Raw genomic sequence first — 16,479 nt, forward strand, 5'->3', positions numbered from 1 at the left:
GGAGCATCGATTGTGACAACAGTATCTATCATGTGATTTTTATCGTAGAACCGTCTTCTAGAAGGCAAAGACAAGAGAAACAAGGAGATTTGTTGCTGTGAATGCATGGTGTGAAAGCGTTTTGTTTGGTAATGTTGTGGGGTAGTGAAGTTGTAGATTCTCTTGTAGCTCAACACATGCATTGTACACTCCATGATCAACCTGCAACCATTCCTAAAAGATGGTGCTAATGAAAAGGTAAAAGGTAAGAAAGGAAAATAGAAGGGTATTGTGATCATGAGTTCCTTTCTGGCTTTTGGGAATACCCGTGTTTGAAAATTAGGCCAAACTGGTTGGTTGAACAGATGGATAGGTCAAGTGTTTGGAAAATCAGATAAATATTGATAAAAGTTGGTCAAAAAATGATTCAAAACAATTTATATATATATATATATTACTTTGGACTTTAGCATGTCTAATGTTTAAATTCATTCTATTTATAATTATATTTATTTTTCTCTTACAAAAACTGAAAACTCATATTTTTATTTTTTTCTTAAAAAGTGAAACAAATCATCTTGTTTTGTATAATTGAAATTTGAATTTGAATGCTAGGATGCATTTGTTTTTGTGTATTTTGAATGTTAAAAATTTACCGAATTTTTTAAATTTGGTTTCTAATATTATAAAATTATGAAATTATTTTTTGTATTATTTAAAAACTTTGGACAATATCACTTTTCGACTACGATTTGTGGAGGACATAATATTCAATGAACTTTTTCTGTGTTATGGTTGTTTATTGTGAAGAATGTCGTTAGTAATAACAGATAAGGGTTCTAGATATGCTTGTTAATTAAGTTGACTAAGAGGCAGTGTTTGGTTCAACTTTTTTTTTTATTTCTTTAAAATGAGTTGTTAAAATATAATTTCTATAAAAGTTCTAAAAAAGGAGTTTTGTTTCGAAGAAAACATAAAGAAAATGTTTTATGCAAGTTAGTTTTAGGATTTCACTCCTTCAAATCTCAAGATGCAAAAAGATTTGCTAAACTAGCTAATTCTAACTTAAAAACTCGGAAAGAGAAATTAATTATTGGTACTGAAATTGAGCTTTTGAAAATTTAGTTATGTTAAAAGTTTAAAGATATGGTGTAGTTAGGCATAGTTCTAAATGTAGGTTTCTTTTTGGGTGAAACAATGATTTCTGAATTGTCTTTTTTTGTGTGTGTGGAAATTACAAGCGCAACGTTCTTAAAAATTCCAGTAACTCAAATTTCAATTCCAATCATGCAAACAAACATTTTTGCCCTTGTCAATAAACAAGTTATACTTAGGTAATCTCATACATTTTAAAATTTCAATCTTTTTTATTGTGTTACACAACCAGTTTGTTGATCTGATTTCTGAACGACATTACTTAAAAGGTTGGTCTAAATTAACTATTTTTTTAAAGGATAAAAAGCCTTATATATGTCGACAACATATTTTCCATGGCATCAACAAATAGTCTTATACCTCTCTCATTATCCTTGTGCTAAGATGACTCATAAATCCTCTGCAATTGCAGAGGTAAGATAGATTAAAGATTTTCTGTTATCAGTTGTGCCATAGCCATGCGAAAGTTCCTGACCTTGAAATTTTTGTCTTGTTGTAAGATTCCTTCTTCCGATTTTCCATTCCCCCACAAAAGACCCATGGGCTAGGGTCAATCCATGGCCACTTTTTATAGTAAAAAAAGTTATTTAAAAATAAAAATGAAAAAATATTAAAAAAATCTTTATACACATTCAAACTGTTTATTGAATCTAAATCCAAATCCAAGTTAGGATGGGTAGGGTTATGTGAGACTAAGTTAAGTCAGACCATGTCAAATTGGTCCAAATGAGTTTAAATTTGCTTGAGCTGGTTCGAGACCATGTTAAACTGGTCAAGATTGGTTTAGGTCAGCCTACATTTAGGTCAAGCCATGTCAGGTTGAACCTAAGTCTGATTGAGTTCTCAAAATTGTTCTGAGTTGAGTTAGGATTGGGTTAAGTTAGGTTGGGTTGAGTCCAATTTGCACCAAGTCGGGTCGGATTGATATGAGTCTATCTCAAGTTGAGACAAGTTAGGTTGGACTATGTATGGTCAAATTAGATTGAGCTTAGGTTAAGTCAAGTTAGATTGAGCCCATATTAGATTGAGAGTACCTTATGTCAATATAGACAAACTTGAGTCGGACCCAACTCAAGTAAGGCCAGGTCTAGACCATGTCAAGCTGGTTGGACTAGGCCCAAATCTAAGTTAGGTTAGGTTTTTGTCAAGTAACGTTAGGTTAGACCCATATTATGTTGAGTCGAGTCCATGTTGGGTTAGGTCTAAATCGAGCCATGTTATGTTGGGCTAAGATAAGTCTAGCCTTGGTTCACCTAGTCAAGCAGGTTCTAGGTCAAGTTAAGTTGGGTCGGACCTGTTGAATAATATGTTTTGATGATTTTTAAATCCAGCTTGAAGACTTGAAGAATTTGTTGTTGTGTGTAGTTAGGTAGATTTTGATTTACACTTAGTTATGATTCAAGTTCGTATGATTTGAAATCTGTGTTAATTTTAGTTAGTTGTTTTGTTTTTTAAATCAGCTAAAAACGTTTATGTTCAAGTCTGGTGACTACAACAAGTTTTTCAACATCTTGATTTATCGCAACAACTGATTGAATTACCCTTAAGGTTTTTAAAAAGATCTAAGAATGATTTTTTTTTTTGTATTTTCTAACAAAATCAATTAGTTATTTCGATAAATAAACTTACTTTTGAAGTTAAGGTTCTTAAAAAAAACAGTTTGTTTTAAAAATCAATTAAGTGATTTTAACATAATTCTGTTATGATTTTCAAATGATTTTTAAATGCTTTCAAAAAAAATTATTTAAGGATCAAATTGTTCTAACCATCTTTTAAAGACTATAGACTATATAATCTATTATTCTGAAATATATTATGGATAAAATTTCAATTTAACCTGTTCAAATTTAAGTAAAATATAATGCTAGATTTTCTAAAATTACACTAACATAATGATTTTATAAAAAAAAATCTTGTTCTTGATATTTTTTCTTCTTCTCCTTGAATCTTCTTAATCTTGTATCTTTTGACGACTCGTCTGAGGAGGATGACAAGAGTAGTGAAATGCTGCACTCAATGCTACACAACAACCAGTTAGTGCAGTCTCAAGATCTCAATCTGACACAAGACTTGCTAGAATATCCACGACGAGGTTTCTTGTTGTCTCTCTCAATTTTCCCTTAAGGTGTTGTTATAAAGAAAAGAGAAACAATTTATTGGTGGATTGGAGAGGGTCTTGTTACAATTACAGGAGTGAAAACAGCAGAGGAAGTGTGGAAGATGTGATTGATGAGCTTCTGCAATTAAATGTTATTGTAGAAACACTCCATACAGAATATTCAACCGATTCAATACAAATGTGGGTCATATTTGTGAAGAAACATTGCGACATAAAACATTAAAACTCACCATGTTCTAGACACAGATTAAAAAAAACTGGGGTGTTCAGTTTGCAAATCTCACCATTGATATACATTTTTTGGTACTTTATATACTTAATTTAACAAATATTAAAATTAATTAATGGTTTAGATTTAAAATAGTTCCAACAGTTCTTTTTCCAATTTTTCTTGAGTCTGATCTCTGCAGTTCCTTGATGATCAACTACAGGGCTGTGTACATTTGTCTTTATGAAAGCTATGTGACAACTTTGTCAAAAGAAGCATTAGATATACTGTTTTGCTTCAGAAGTATTTATCAAAAATTTCAGTTACTTTCTAATGAAACTTTGTGCAAAAGAAAGCTTGATGGTTTGGATTTTCTTTTTTGGTCACATTGACATTCCTGCAACTTCGATGAACCTTCAACCTCAATTTTACCATTCTTCATTTTCATCAGATAAACATAACGACTTTTGAATATAAATTCTATTTGTTGGAACTATTAGAGCCTTTCATTGTATATAAGTGGGTGCAAACCTCAATCCTATGAGCCGGTTTTATGGGGTTGACTTAGGCTTAAAGTTCACTTTATAATATGGTATCAGAGCTATTTCGAGCCTATCCTAGTGAGTGTCTATTGAGTACAAACTTCAACCTTATGAGCCGGTTTTATGGGCTTAAATTAAGCTTAAAGTCCACTTTATAATACTATTTAACCAAGCGATGCATAAAAGTTAATATAATACATTAGGATGATAACCTCACACTAACACTCTCACTGCATATACATGATAGATGATACACATAGAATGCAAACTAAAGATCTTACCCAATACACAAACATAGACATTCACTTAAACATTACACTTACAATATCAAGCATCAGACCATGTAATATCCAAGCCACCCCATTCATTTGGGGGCACTCCCAATGCTTTCCAGACAGCTCTGGAAGCATCAACAGTGTTGTTGGGACATGGAGGTTGATAGTCATGGTCTGCATCACATCCCTTAGTTGAGTCACATTCATCAACCACCATAGCCACCACACTTCTGCCATTCCCACTGATGGTGATGTTGTGGAGGCACCTGCTTTTGTGGTTGAACCACCCTGTGGACAGTGCAACGACGGGTGTGTCATCAGAATGGTATTGGTTGTCACATTCTGAAGGGCCACCACCATCTCCACCCTTCTGAAAACTGTTAAGAGTGAGGTAAGCGTTGGTGTGGGTGGACAAAGGTGGTGAACATTCATATGCTGTGTAGAGTTTGCCTTCTTTGCAACAGTCAGAATCATTCTCTTGGTTGCACTGTCCTGGAGGGGCTTTCTTTCCTCTAATTCTCCCACTTGGTCGACACTTTTGAGCCTCAGACTCAAAACAACTTGTTAAGATGAGAGTGGCTAATAGAATGAAGGATGCGTTTGAGCAAAACCTCTTCATTTTATCTATGAGCTTCTCTGTTTCTACTCTTTGTTGTTCTTTTCAGTGTTTGATGCTTGAATATGAAGATTTCCATTTATAGAGGCCTCTTGATGAGGTACATGAGTTTGCTTCGACATATAGGTTTCTTTCTTGGGTCAAGCAATGATTTGTAAGCTGTCTTGTATTGTCAAAATTACAAGCGTAACGTTCTTAAAAAATCCAGTAACTCAAATTTCAATCCAATCATGCAAGTTAGAGTTACATTTTGAACATATATTTGTCCTAGTTACAACAAACAATTTAATTATTCTCAAATATTATGAAATTTCGGTGTATATAAGTTAATTCTGAGGGTAGATGCTCTTCTGGATTGGAAAATTGCACTAAAAGATAGTGGTGAAAAGAAATCGTAAAGTGACTTAGTCTCACCCACTTATATACTATTAAATATTTTTATCTCTTCTCAATATCAAAATTTATGCGTAAGACTATATGTTTATAGATTATAAATGACTCTAATACCAAACTCTCGATAGAATAGACTATAAATGACCCTTATACCAAACTCTCGATAGAATAGATTATAAATGATTCTGATACTATATTAAGTATATTAAGAAGTGAACTTTAAATTTAACTTAAATATTATAAAATCAATTTATAGAATAAAATTTATACTCACTTATATATACTATTAAATATTCTTATTTTTAATCTTTATTTATACTATTAAATGTTATTATTTTTAATGGATGTAGAATTTCAATGAACCACAGAAATTGAAATAATTATTATGGTGCTGACTTTGAAGGTAATAATGTTTAGAAACTAAAAGTTTGTTGTTTGTTATTTGGATGATGACATGTGAAACATTGTTGTTGTAGGAAAAAAATGATTTCTTGATTTTGAATAACGCCAAGAAGTTAGTCTTACTAATAATGAATAAATGACTTTATAGAAAAAGAGAAAAGCCTTCAAAGAAGCAAGATTGATAAACGTAAAACTATGCAGTCTCTATAAGAAAACAAATAAAATAGTCCCACCGTATCTGCGAACTAAGTTTTTATTTTTTTATTTGTGTATGAGTTTATGTTAAGGAAGTATTCTTTAAAAATTGGATCTCATATGTTATACATCACTTGCTACTAAGATAATTTGTCTTTATGTTAAAATTTATGCAACATTTTCAAATAGTATTTTTTAGTTTTTTTTAATCTCTTTAGGGAATGAATTCCAATGTTAACCAATTATCTCAGAATCCTTCTATTCATTACTCTAAATTTATCGACTCAGCTACATTAAAAATTCTATAAATTCACTCTCAATCACCCAATACTTTATTTATTCATAAATAAAGGGAACCATGGTATTTGTAGTTTTTGTATATTTGTGATGTCTATTTTTAGTTCCCACTAAGAGTTTTCTAGTTTTTCTATTTAAGTTTTGGTTGAAAAATTATGAATTATACAAAATCTAAGTACAAAATTAGAATATACAATATATTAGTTTTCACTGGCCATGATTTGTTAAGCTAAAAGATGAATAAGAAAGAATATAAAATCTGAACCATAATTCAAAAGTAAGCTAAAATTTGAATATACTATCAACAAATGAAAGGTTTACATTTTACAGAAAATGATAACAAGATCATATACACATACAAGTATGCAAACTTGTAAATAAACTAAGTTATAGAAGAAGAAATATTACACACACAAAAAATGAAATAGAAAATTGTGCAATCAAGATTTAAGCATGAGACCATGTAATATCCATCCCTCCCCATTGGGTCATGGGAATGCCTAAGGCTTTCCACACAGCCATTGAGGCATCAACAATGTTGTTGGCACAAGGAGGTTGATAGCCACCATGTTTATCACATCCCTTTGATGAGTCACATTCATCAACCACCATGGCCACCACACTTCTGCCATTACCACTGATGGTGATGTTGTGGAGGCACATGCTCCTGTGGTTGAACCATCCACTGGAAAGTGCCACCACAGGTGTGTAATCAGAATGATATTGGTTGTCACATTTTGAAGGGCTGTCACCATCTCCACCCTTCTCAAAGCTGTTAAGAGTGAGATATGCTTTGGTGTGACTAGACACTGGTGGTGAACATGTGTATGTGGGATATATTTTTCCAGGCACACAACATAAATCACCCTCTTCATTGCACTGCCCTGAAGGGATCTTTCCACCTTTAACTCTGCCACTGGGGTGACATTTTTCAGCTCCAATGTTCAAACAGTTTGATAGGAAGAGAAAGACCAAAAGAACAAAGGTTGCTTTTGAGAGGAAATTAATCTTCATTTTCTATGCAGATTGTTTGGTTCTACTTTGTGTTCTTTTTAGTGCATTGATGCAACAAGGAGAAGTTTATTTAAAGAGAGTTATGTTTAAACTATATGACAATTAACAGAATCCTGTAGTTGATTGTTATAGGAAGTGATGCTTTAGAAAAATGTTGGAAATAACTATGTTCTGCTTTGTTCCTTCACAAAATGACAATTAACAGTGTCCAAAAGTTTGATTATGTTTCTCACTGCACTCAATAGGTTGAGGAAACAACTAAAGGATATGTCAAAGTTTTTGTAATAATAGTAACTTGTTTTTCTAAAATTAATTTTTTACTTATGAATAATTTGTGATCCTATTCCATTTTCATGAATTTTATTGATAATAAAAATAGAAAAATTATTTTTATTTTGAATTTTTTATTTAATGACATTTTTATTATTAAACTTTAATTTATTATCGTTAAAATAAAGTAAGAAATAAATATAAACATTAAATTTAAATTTTATTTAAAATATGTTAATTTTAAGTGTATATATATTCGAATTAATTTGATATGATTCCTATAAAAATGAGTTTGTTCGAGTTTTTTTATATGAATAGAAAAATATTAATTTTAATATAATGAAGCATCGTAATTTAAATATAAGAAAATTCAATAATAAAAAAAATAGAAATTTTAAGTTCTATTTTAAATTAATAAATTAGTGGACATCACAAAATTAACAATTTAAATAAATATTATAAACCCGGAAAAAACAAATATCATAATATGTGTTATTCTAGATTTTAATATTTATTTAAAAATATAAAAATAATCATTAAAATATTCAAATTATTAAATATATATATATATATTTATAATATTAAATTAAATCAATAATTCAAATTATAATCTTAACTTTTAATTTTTATTATTAATTCCCCTCGTAAGTGACTTAACCAATCAAAATTACAACTACCAAAACTTTTTCTCACTGACTGAAGCCAGCTACTTATATCAAATGCAGTTATAATATTTGGTAGTAAACCATATTAGCAAACAAAAATTATTGAGTTTTAGATCTTCCTTAACATACCCCTCTAGCTTTTCACCATCTCTCTCTGTCCCCCATTTCATCTATTCTCCTTAATGTGCATACACACCCTAGGTCTCTTTTCCTGCCTGGTTAAAGAAACACAAAGGGAAGAGACACCCTTTTTAAGACCAAGACAAGGTGCCATGTCATAAACTATTAACAGTCATCTCAATTTGAATTACACAAGAAATGTAGGGTTTTATGCAAACATTGTTTATGAATCAGGGCAACCCAGTATGGGGTACCTGCAAGACAAAATGTTCAGGGTCCACTAGAGGGAAAACCAAGGAGAAATGGGGTTACATATAGAGGAATGTGAGAGGTGTGTAGTGGTGGATTGGGGTTGTTTGTTATTAGGCAGAGAAATAAAGAAATAGTTTCTCTCGGAGCTTATGCTCTGGGATTACAGGGGTTCGTTCCTATGAGTTTTTTTACAAATATGACAATACAGAACTCCGGTCAAAACCTAATTCTATATTCAAATGACTGAGGAAACACCTAAAAACCTTGTCAATGGCTATCTAATCCAAAGAGGAAAACCAAATGTTCATTCTACAGTCTTTCCTTATTACTAAATATGATAGAGTAATTAAAAGCCAAAAAAGTGACTTCAGCAATACGCATGGACAGCAAACATTACAAATCAAAACATAAATCCAGCCTGATATAATAGCATAGGTAAAATAGAAGTTCCCTAATCTTCCATAGCTTGTACAAAAGCTAGTGTAACAGGAGCCATTAAGCGAAGAAATAATAATCATGAATTATACAACTTCTACAAACTATTTGAATCATTTTTCTGAGCACCTCATTGCAATCTTTTGCTTGAACTTAAAAATTCACTCAGAAACACATTAAGGACAGCTAATATACAACTAACCAAAAGACCAGGAAAGGCCAGATTGGCTTTCACAATTTTATAATCAACCGCGAACAAAATCTATCAATCATTTCAATGATAATTTCATGAATGGGGGACATATATGTAACACTACCTGCAGAGATATCCCATCCTCCCCCCTTAAATTAGACACTAATAAACTACATTCAAAAAGATTGGAAATCACCCCACTTTAGATGCCTCCACTTGTAGATTTCAGTCCTACGTTTTTCCTCAAAAATTCAGACAACCTTGTACTGGCAGCACGACCTCTTTCTAGGCAGTGAAGATAATCATCCACTACAAGAAAATTAAACAGAAAACTAATTAGTTCATTGTAAATAAACACCCTATTTTGATTTTATCATGTTTTATTGTTATTATCATTATTTGCTTATTATAGGCCATCAGGCCTACCGCATACATGCATTATATATATATATATATATATATATATATATATATACACACTTCAATGTTTTTAGTCCTTCAATTAGGGAGGGAGTACTATTTTTTTATCCTCCAATTAAAAAAAACGTTTTTAACCCTCCAATTTTTCAAAATGATGATTCTAGTCTCTAGGCTTAGACAACGTTAGTGAGGTAGCTGATGTGACTGATGGTGTTCAAGTCCACAGATGGCATGTGGTATTTCGTTTTAGGAAGTGGAATTTCGAATTATTGTGGTAGATGTCTTAAATAATAAAACGCTAAATGCATCCATTGCAGGCTCTGCCGCTGGCTCCAGACCTTATTCATGGTTTTTCTTATAGCATCCATTACAATAGGAGAGGACCACAAGGTTTATGAATGGTATCTCTTTTCTGGTGGTGTAGTGGGCACATCCAAGGCCTCTGTGCTTCTGCGTCAATGGCTTCATCCACTGGTTATTACTCATGGAGAAGAGGGAAAGGCTATGTTTTATGGTTTTTAACTAGAGTGTGTTTTCTAATGGATGCTTGTTACCTTCCTTTCCATTTGGATTCCTGTTGCAGCTTCTGCAGTTGCTACTGCTACTGCTTTGCCATATCTAGACAAGACAGATTTTCCAAAGCTTCAGAATGGCAGGTGAAGACCACTTTAGCGGACTATCTGCCCCCTCCTTTTTTTCATCTAAAAGAAATTTGTTCATGCCTTCCATTTTTTTTCATTAGTCATTTTAGTCAAAGGATGGTGCGTCCTGTTAATTATGTGGGGAGAGACAGAGACTATGTGCGATGGAAGAGATGAAAACATCAAAACAGGAAGAAAAATATTCTTTAAAGGTTCTGAATAGTTAAAAGAGGAAAACAGATGAATTGGCTGGGCCATTGACAATGGATTGGGATCACAGCTTCACCTTCAACAGTGAAATTTGTCAATGTTTTACCTTGACCATAGTTTGGGATTTACTGTTTTTACCTTCTCCCAACACATCGGAAATGAAATTTCATAATTGTTAATTTTCAAATGCGGATATCTTACTCATTTAATCCATGTCATTGATTTAAACCACGTGGCATGGCATGTGTGGACTTGAACACCATCAGCCATATCAACCACGTAACAAACATTATCTAAGTCCAGGGACTAAGAAAATCATCTTGAAAAATCAAAGGATTAAAAAATAAATTCTTTTAATTGGAGGACAAAAAATAATAGTACCCCCTAATTGGAGAACTAAAACCTTATTTGAGCCAGGGATGAACACCCAGGTCCACCAGAAGTTCTTTAATGGATTCATGACCCAGGCCAATTAGATCTTGTAGTTGTTATTGATTATTTTCTGCATATATCCCATAAAAGAAGAAAGTTTCTTCAAATTTGGGGAAGAAATTTCACAGGTTTCATCTCCCTTTTCTCCATCAATCAAAACTAAGTTAGGAAGGTTAGTGATTTGTGGAGACATGATTATTAAGGGGAAAAGAAATTCAGTAATTAAACTCAGTAAGAGGCATTTCAAGTTAAGTAGTGTAAGAATAAAAGGAGGGAGTCAAAAAAGGAGGGAGACAGGTAATGGTCTTCAGAAAGTACAACCTTACAAGGGAGGAAACAGGCCAAAATAGCATCAATAGAAGAAAAATAACAGTAGAGCAAGATTCAAGGGTACAATCTATTCTGGTAGAAAGCATCCACAAGGGTTAGGATTTCAAGTAGCCAACCATTTCTTTCTTCCTTTTTGGTTTCCTTTCCAACAATTGTTTATGCCAGTGTGGCTCTTCTAATGTTACTACAAATGTAATACTACTTTTGCATCATAATTCAAATTAATGCCTGTAGTACCCTACTTAAATCCCTCCAGTTCACCGGCCATTACTTCATCATGAAACATACATACAAGGCAATATCATTACTAACTTGACGTTTCAAGAGCTAAAGGCGAGCAATAGCATTTTTCTTCTCTCAAAAAAGAGAAAAATATAATGCTTCACTGCCTTTTTTTCCTCTTGTGCTTTGGTGAATATAACTAGGCAATGTTGTTAAAATAGATATTTATGGCACAAACAATTCCCGTTGAAGGAACTAAATATGAAAAGTTAAAGAAAGTGTTGCAAAATACCTGACATAGCGCCTTGCGTAACAGATGTCATGATTCCATGTGCCATAGGCTCAGTACCCACCTTCAATGATCTATCTGGTAGGACTGAAACAATAGCATTTGGAAAAACTAAATTGGCAAATGCTTTTAGTTTCTGCAATAAAATTAGAAAGATTAAATTAGAGTTATGTACAAGAAGCATGAGACGTGCGACTCCAATAAAAGAAATTGTTCATGCTACAGGGACAAGAAAATATTGACTATACAATTATTATGGATTTATGGAAAAAAAAATATCACGTGTCGAGTTCCATTAAGCCTGGCAGCATGTCATTAACTAAACGCATGCATGAATTTTTCTAAGATAAAACACAAATTGACTATTGGACGCACAGTTAGCTATTAGACCAGAATGTGGATAGTTAGCATCTAATTTAACACAGCTGGAATATTGGTTTTGCCCAAGTTAAAAATGGTTGCCGATTTTACAAGGAAAACCAAATTCCCATTAATCATGAATTTAAAGACTCCTATCCTATATTTTTAACAAGGAAGAATAAAGATATGTTGAGTTTACATTGCAAATGAACTAGGTATTACTGAACAATGTGCTTGACCATGTCTTCTAATATCACAGAAGTACATAAAGGTAGAAGGTTAAATAATATTAACTTATAAAAAGTTTAACAATGCTAAATGTCATCAAAAATAAAGTTGCGGTTGTTTCTGTTTTCAATAAGAGCAAGTTAATCACCCCTGGCGTGAGGATAATTTAATTTATTCAAACAAATATAAGTAAAGAAAGAAGAGAGATAGCCTTATAACATCAATGACGAAAGGCTTGCCATGACACCAATAACTAAAATGGGGCAACAAAGGTTTAATGATATTTTCCACAAGGCATGTAGAATACAAATGAGTTAAATGTAGACCAAATTTACTCAGTTGACTAAATTCCCAAGTAATTAGATGAAAATAAAATAACATTTTAACCAAAAACGATTCTACTAACCTCTTCTTCATCTTTGGTTGGATCCAATAAAACACAACCACTATCTGTTACAGAACAGCATATTGCCACTGAAGAGACAAGGATGAGAATTCATTATTGTTAATAGAATGAAAACAGAGAAATAAACCAAGAGACAAATTAACTAGTCTAGATTACCAGCAAGATGCTTTAGGGGAATTCCAGCATCAACAAGTGCAGCACATGCTGCATTTATTGCACATGGAAGAAGCTATATGTTAAGTCAAGAAAAAGGCGCAAAAAATCCAGAAGCATATATTTTAAATTTTAAATATTGATCTCTTTAGGTCTCCACCCCTCATGTAATAAACAATAAAATCAAACTGAAAAGTATTTGATGGAATTGATGGTAATCTAATTTGTTCTTTCGTAGTCCTAAGCAAGTAATAACTCCTCCCTGAACAGAATGACTGAATACCAGTCCACTACCACCCACCACCCATCTAATTTGTTCTTTCAGAAATTGCCATAAAATTGGATTAGAAAAATAGCAGAAATCTTTCACAGAGAAATAAAGAACTATTACAGAATGCATCACAGAGGATTAGTCTTTTCCTCCAATTTTGAAGAGACTATAACAAGATCAAGTAAAATAATATACCAACATTACCCATTTAAAAATTGAAACACAAGTTGCGGTGTACTTTCACCATCAGACTAAAATCCTAAGGGAATACAAGTCACAATGAATCAAATTATAAAGTGAAGAATGCCCCGATATAAAAGGGAGGTTGTAGTAAAAGTACCCAACATCATAACCTTAAGGGTCTGTTTGGTGTAGAAATAAAGTCAATAAAAAATAAAAACGATAATTGAAAAAAAAAAGTGAGAAATAAAGAAAAAAATAATTTTATTTGGTTGAAGAGAAACAGAGAAGAAACCAGGAGAGAGATACACTAAGGTAAAAAAATAGAGTGAAGAAGTATTTGTGAGACAGATTCACCTTTTAATTCTCTCCTACCTATTTCTATCATATACAAAACAACCCATTCAAATTCCTCAACCCTATTTCCACTCCTCCCCTCCACCCAAACATATCATAAAGAAACAATTACCATATCAAACATATCAGAACTGAACATTTAAGTAGGATACAGCACCATCATCGTGGAGCACCTGCAGTAGAATCAATGAGTGAAGAGTTAAGTTATCAGTAAACTACAGATAACATAGGTCATATTTACAAAGAAATCAGCAACGGCAATAAATATGACAAAGGCAAGAAAATAAAATTCCAATTTTAACCGAGAACATTCACACAAAAGAACTGCAGAACAGCATAGTTCTTATCCAAATTAGAACAAAAAACATAACTGCGTTTCTCCAAGTTCTTTGAATCCAAAACATGTAACAAACCACATTTCTAATACTGAGAACAAAACTTGCCTGGACAATAACTGTAGTTGTGGTGTTGGGATATATCGTTCGAATGCAAATGCTTTCAAAAGTCTTCTTCAATATCATCTCATACTCCTTCTCCACTTTTCCTAAACCATGGAAAAAAGATAATTATTATTTTTTATTTTAAAATGAAAAGAACTAGCTGAGTTTAGCATTGTTCCAACCAATTTGTCCACTCTTGGGCTTCCAAATAATTTCAATGGATGCTTTTTCTGGATTTTCATTCTTCTTGGTTCCAGCTTTGGGTCCATAAACTGCAGCAAGTACTTTGGTTTCTCCTTGAGCCCAACTGGAGGAGCCATGAGCACGATGCAGGACAGAACAAGAGCAGGCCAGGGGTCTCAGTTGATTAGCACTCCGGCCGTCAGGTCTGTCAATCTCCATTGAAATCCGAATCCTTTAAGCCCCACCTTGGTTGGGTAACCCAAAAAACTTGAACCAGTGAAATCAAAAACAAGAAACAAGAAGAAAGCTGCACTGCAACTGTAACATGAACGGGGTGTGTCTGAGGCGAGTACAAAACCTAATTCACAAACCCAAACAGAACAAAACGTACTTGATTAGGGTGAAATTAAAAATGCGACACACTCTTGAAGCATACTTTTTCACTATTGGATATTAAAAAAAACCAATCATCTTTGAAATTAAGATTTAAGTTTCATCTAATTTTAATTATTTTTAATTAAATTACAAAAAATATTATTTTATTAAGTATTTAAATTTTTTTTAAAAAACCTAATTTAGTCTCAATTATCAATTTGATCCCTAAACTCTAAATCTCAACTATAATATTACGAACTTTGAGAATAAGAAGAATAAAGTTACAAAACCCTAATTATCTTTAATAATTATCAATATCTTTATTAGTTTAATTTTTTTAATATTTAATGTATAAAATAAAACCATGTCGTTTTTTATAAAGATAATTAAATTTAAAAACTTTAATTTTTCTTACTGTATGCGTTGTAGAGTTCTGTCTGGATGGATAATAAACTGTCATACCATCTTAATTAATCACATATTCAATTGAGAAATATAAAAACTTTAAACATTTAATAAAATAAGTTTTTAATAATTAAAAATACTCCAATTTATAAGAGACATAAATTTTAATTAAATTATTTTCTAATTAATAATATATAAAAATTTAAATAAAAATATATAAATTTAAATTTTTTTGTCAACGTTCAAATTTAAGTTATTTTTTATTTTTAATATAAGTACACATAAATAATGCAATGTAAAGTAACAATTAGTCATCCCACTACACACAAAATAAAATGGTAGTGACTTAATTTGAAAAATATAAAAACTTCAAATTCAAATTCAAAAAATTAAAAATACTGAAAGTTATCTTTTAACTTAAAACTTAATTAAGCCTAAAATTTAGAATATAGTTATAGTTTATTAATATACATATTAAATTATTATGTTAAAAATAAAATTAACTTTATTGATATGTACTCACATAACTTTCTCATAAACGTGTTGGCCATATATAAAAGCCACAACAAATTATCAATAAAGGAATCTAATCATCCAACAAGATATAAGGACCAGTTGTAATTGTGTTTTGCAAGAGTAAAGACTCTACTTCTCTAGAAGAAAAACATTTGAGGTATTTTTCTTTGTGTTTTTAAATTAATTCAAATATGATATTCTAAAAATATGATTAATAGTATTTTTTATGAAATTAAAACAAATAATGAACTTAAGTATTTTTAATCAGTGTAAAAACATACATTTTTTATATTTAAATTCAGAAGAAGTGTTATGTAAGAAAAACATATTGTTCTTTAGTTTTTAGTATTAGTATTTCATCATCAAGATAAATTTATTTATTTTCAATACTTATTTTAACAAATATAATTAATATATTTTTAGTAACTGAATTTTCTTAAATTAATAAAGTAGAAATCCAACTCTTATAATATTTAAAACTAAAATAAAATTTACATGCTATTGGCATAATATTTACAAAAATTTAAATAAAACACGAGATAATGTTTAAATTGAAATTTTAATAATACGCATCAACATCTGTCAATAAAAATTATTATTTTAACAATCACACATTAAAATACATCAATTTATAATTATGATTTAATTAATATAATTTTAAAATTATTTTATTTTATTAAAATATTATTTCTCTTTTCGATTATTATAATTTGATACACGATTATCTAAAACATATCATCAAGAAAATTTGGATGATTTGTTGCAAGCTTAAGGATTAAGAAATTTGTATATTTATATTAAGAAATGTTGATTAGGATAAGTGTAAACTTTTGTGACTTTTCTGCATGTTATGTATTACATCATGTCGGCATTTTCAATATAACTTTTTGTCTTCACCTGTTACGTAATGAGCCATTTGTGATAAGCATAC

General features: G+C 31.2%; 2 protein-coding genes across 2 annotated transcripts; both read right to left on the minus strand.

The window, feature by feature from the left end:
* Nucleotides 1-4,178: 4,178 nt before the first annotated feature.
* On the minus strand, nt 4,179-7,595 carry LOC137827124 (uncharacterized). Its single transcript, XM_068633340.1, has 3 exons — nt 6,635-7,595; nt 5,086-5,088; nt 4,179-4,813 (listed from the first exon to the last, which is right to left on the minus strand). The coding sequence occupies exons 1-3, from the start codon at nt 7,193-7,195 to the stop codon at nt 4,331-4,333; spliced, it is 1,047 nt and encodes a 348-aa protein (XP_068489441.1). The 5' UTR covers nt 7,196-7,595; the 3' UTR covers nt 4,179-4,330.
* Nucleotides 7,596-8,997: 1,402 nt separating this feature from the next.
* On the minus strand, nt 8,998-14,679 carry LOC137827125 (exosome complex exonuclease RRP46 homolog). Its single transcript, XM_068633341.1, has 7 exons — nt 14,252-14,679; nt 14,073-14,173; nt 13,782-13,802; nt 12,825-12,897; nt 12,669-12,736; nt 11,678-11,810; nt 8,998-9,439 (listed from the first exon to the last, which is right to left on the minus strand). The coding sequence occupies exons 1-7, from the start codon at nt 14,469-14,471 to the stop codon at nt 9,333-9,335; spliced, it is 723 nt and encodes a 240-aa protein (XP_068489442.1). The 5' UTR covers nt 14,472-14,679; the 3' UTR covers nt 8,998-9,332.
* Nucleotides 14,680-16,479: the final 1,800 nt, after the last annotated feature.

The sequence above is a fragment of the Phaseolus vulgaris genome, chromosome 8 (assembly GCF_000499845.2).
Source record: "Phaseolus vulgaris cultivar G19833 chromosome 8, P. vulgaris v2.0, whole genome shotgun sequence".
Taxonomy (NCBI): domain Eukaryota; kingdom Viridiplantae; phylum Streptophyta; class Magnoliopsida; order Fabales; family Fabaceae; genus Phaseolus; species Phaseolus vulgaris.

Bases quoted from the DNA above. Each gene is read 5' to 3' on its own strand.
- LOC137827124 (XM_068633340.1), bottom strand. From the start codon at position 7,195: ATGAAGATTAATTTCCTCTCAAAAGCAACCTTTGTTCTTTTGGTCTTT.
- LOC137827125 (XM_068633341.1), bottom strand. From the start codon at position 14,471: ATGGAGATTGACAGACCTGACGGCCGGAGTGCTAATCAACTGAGACCC. The intron at 13,803-14,072 runs GCAAGTTTTGTT...ATTCTACTGCAG, and splicing joins CAACTACAGTTATTGTCCAG to GTGCTCCACGATGATGGTGC. The intron at 9,440-11,677 runs GTATTTTGCAAC...ATTTTCTTGTAG, and splicing joins TACGCAAGGCGCTATGTCAG to TGGATGATTATCTTCACTGC.